The following is a 3,281-nucleotide window of genomic DNA, read 5'->3' on the forward strand; positions in this document are numbered from 1 at the left end:
TCTACACCGAACTCCTTATAACAGCTGTTAGCAGATAGTTAGTTGCGTAACTAACCAACCAATCGGGAACTTCTGCCCCGACTAACATGATCTTAAATCCTGTTGCTAGGGAACACTAACAGTTAGTCTGAGGCCACATTCCGCGTTGCCCCGGCAACTCATAAAATGTTCACCTTTAACTAATGTTGCTTAAAGCACAATAAAACTAATGAATACTAATATTTACAAGTTATTAAATGAATGATTTGAGCTGGATAGCTCACTAGTTAACGTCAGCAGTTACTACGACTCACTTTAAATACAGTTTGTGGTCATTAGCATTAACTCGAACTTACCCAGAGCGACAGACAGCAGACTGGAGACCATGAATATGTTCTGGACAACGCAGCTGCGGAAATTATTCATGTTGTTGCAGCATTTTGTGATGGCGGGCCCAGACTCCTCCTGAGTTTCCTCCATTTTTAACAAAACTAATTCAGTTTAACTTCAAGTTAACGACAAATCGAGGCTAGCTGACGATCAGAATAATTACAGAGTGAACTATCATCAGGATGTTCTGCTGTTATTGTTCGAAACCGACGTTTGAATGACGACAAACAGAATGACCTAGAACCTGTAACCATCATCTAACTCCATATATATCTAAATACTGAAGCTATAAGGCAATAAAAGACCATTTCCTGTCATTTTTTAATCTAAATTAGTTTGTTTTTTTATACTTTTAGTCATAAAAATATGTGTAATCCTCAAGGTGGTGAGCTGGGAATGAGCAACTGTCTTTGTACATGAGCTAGCTTTGTGCCAGTTAGCTTGTGTTTTTCTAACATAAGCTAACTTAAAAATAAATCACAGTTCATGAATATGTTTAAAATGTTAAATCTATCTAATCTAATGCTATATGCTAAGCTAATCTATGTTAAAAAAGAAGATAGCGGCGAAAAAGTGATGGTTTGACTTTACCTTAATTTAACAATAGTGAGAGATGCAGACTTTAACTACAAAAATTGTAAATTATTTACAATTTTACCTTTTTGTTTCTTTAAAAATGTAGATTTTTATACATATTTTATTGTTATAAACCCACCTGGTTGTTTGTTTATGTGCAATGTGAAATTTGTCTTCAGGATAAATATAATTCAACAGTTGAATTCACAGTTTTTCTTGCTTTAGACAGTAATTTGTACCATGTGTTGATACTTTATGCACCAGCTCACGATGGATTTCACCTCAGTCCTTTATTCCCTGTAGTCAAACTGATGCTGCATTGAGTCCCGGTCTGAACTGCTTCTGCTCACCTTCACGTCCAACATTTGTTTCTATAAACGAGCTGTGTCGTAACGAGAACGGCGTTTGTTCCTGCGTCTGCAGTGTGAGAGAGTGAAACCACGAGGAGACGATGTTCTCCAGAGCTCAAACTGACAGTCTGCAGACATCAGACCTCTGCACACACACATCCCTGGCTAATTTACATATGTTATGGATAATTCATATTATATTCAATGCATAACAATAACAGTACAGAACAAACTGCACAATGAACCCAAACAGAGAACACAATAATTCTTTGTCCACATTAAGTATTTTTTTTTTTTACATTTTTCTTAACCATACACATTTAACAGGTTTATTTTGGAAAATTCAGTGTTTTTCTTCTCATTATTCTCATTTCACTCTCAATGTGAAGCTGAGATGAAATTAAACTGCGTTGGACGTTAGCAGTTTGTATTTCTGCTCCTGCTGCGTCACAGTTTGCAGTAAATCAGCTTCCATTGTGAGCAGCAGCCTGACGTCGGTGCCATCAGATAAAAACAGCCTCACAGTCTGGAAACATCAGCAGCAGCTCCACCCGAGGACCGGCGAGGCTCGCTGACTTCATACGACCGCCCGGGAACAGCCGGCGCTCAGAGGATGGATGAGGGTTAATGAGGGCGGGAGAACAATACAGATCAGGTGATGGAAGAGTTGATCCACGTGGGGTCGCAACAGGTCTATATGTCAACATGTCACTCATTTCTCTGAGCAAAACTAAATGAAAAATGTATTTTTTAAGTTTAAATTATTATTTAAGATAAAGGGGAAGGAAGGAAAAAGAACCTGAGAATCCCAAAGTTCCCAAACACGTAATAAAAAACACTTTAATAATAAAAAGATGCATCTTCAAAAAGGTAGGTTTTAAAATGAACCAATAAACATAAGTAAGCCTGCAGACGGCAGGTAACGAGTGAGCCGAGGAAGAGGGGAACCAAGGAGCTCCTCTCAGTGCCCACAACCTGTGGGACCGCTTCAGTGATCCTCTGATCGACCCAAATATAAAGCTTCAGTCTCTGATCAACAGCTTCGTCCTGTGTGAGGAAACAACCAAAGAGCTGATAGAACAATGACAATGAAACACTGAATCTGTCAGAAGTTCCTAAAAAAATATCAGGAAAACTCCTCTGTGCTATTACAGTTCTTTAACTTTTAAAATTCAGATTAAAATAAGAAAAATCTAATAATAACAGCACTCTTCTGTCAATGTAAGACTGATTATTTGTATCATAGCAGTGTTCATCTGTATTTATAGCTCATTTAATTGGTTTTACAGTGTACATCTTTAATCAAACATTAAAAAAGACAAAATATTATTATAGATTTTATGTGAAACTAAAAGCTGTATTTTAATTATAGAAGATTTCTGCATTTTTACAAGTCAGTTATTTTCTGTTATTTTACTGTAGCAGTAACATGTAAGCAACAGAAGCAATAACAGTTAGCAGTAATAAAAGCATTTAACCACAGTAATGCTAGTTAGCAGCAGTTTGCAGCAATAAACAATTAGCAACTGTAAGGAGCATAAAAAGACTGTTTATAATAAGATCAAACGTGTAAAATCTTTGTAACTGTGGATTCATTTCCCAGCAGACCGACAGCACAACGACAGTTCTATCACAGAATCTTCCTACAGTCAACATAAAGCGTCTTCAGGTGACCTCCCGTGGACGCTGGTCAGTTGGTACTGATGACGTATGTTCTCATTGTTCTGCAGGGAGGGTCTGTATTCTCTCCATCACTGCTTCAGACTCCCTCCACCTCCGGACGTCAGGCACTGGATCTGGCCAAAGAGCTCGGCTGTGTGACCTCCGACCATGACAAGATGGCCGCCTGCCTCAGAGCGACGCCCGTTCACTCGCTCAACGCCGCTCAGACCAAGGTAGAGTTTCCAAAGCAGCAGTTTTGTGTGACAGTCTGAAAGAATAAAGTCCAGTTTCTGTGTGTCTGACCTATGTATGTATGTATGTATG

General features: G+C 38.5%; 1 protein-coding gene across 1 annotated transcript in view; it reads right to left on the minus strand.

Moving 5' to 3' along the window:
- LOC118336141 (excitatory amino acid transporter 3-like) overlaps positions 1-506 on the minus strand; it is a 5,071-nt gene extending 4,565 nt beyond the window's left edge. Inside the window, exon 1 of the mRNA XM_035672727.1 lies at positions 336-506. Within this exon, the coding sequence (XP_035528620.1) occupies positions 336-459 (124 nt within the window). The 5' untranslated portion in view covers positions 460-506. The remainder of the gene's footprint in view (positions 1-335) is intronic.
- Between the last annotated feature and the right edge of the window lie 2,775 nt (positions 507-3,281).

The sequence above is a fragment of the Morone saxatilis genome, unplaced genomic scaffold (genome assembly GCF_004916995.1).
Source record: "Morone saxatilis isolate NCDOM2014 unplaced genomic scaffold, NCSU_SB_2.0 Contig24, whole genome shotgun sequence".
NCBI classification, from domain to species: Eukaryota; Metazoa; Chordata; class Actinopteri; family Moronidae; genus Morone; species Morone saxatilis.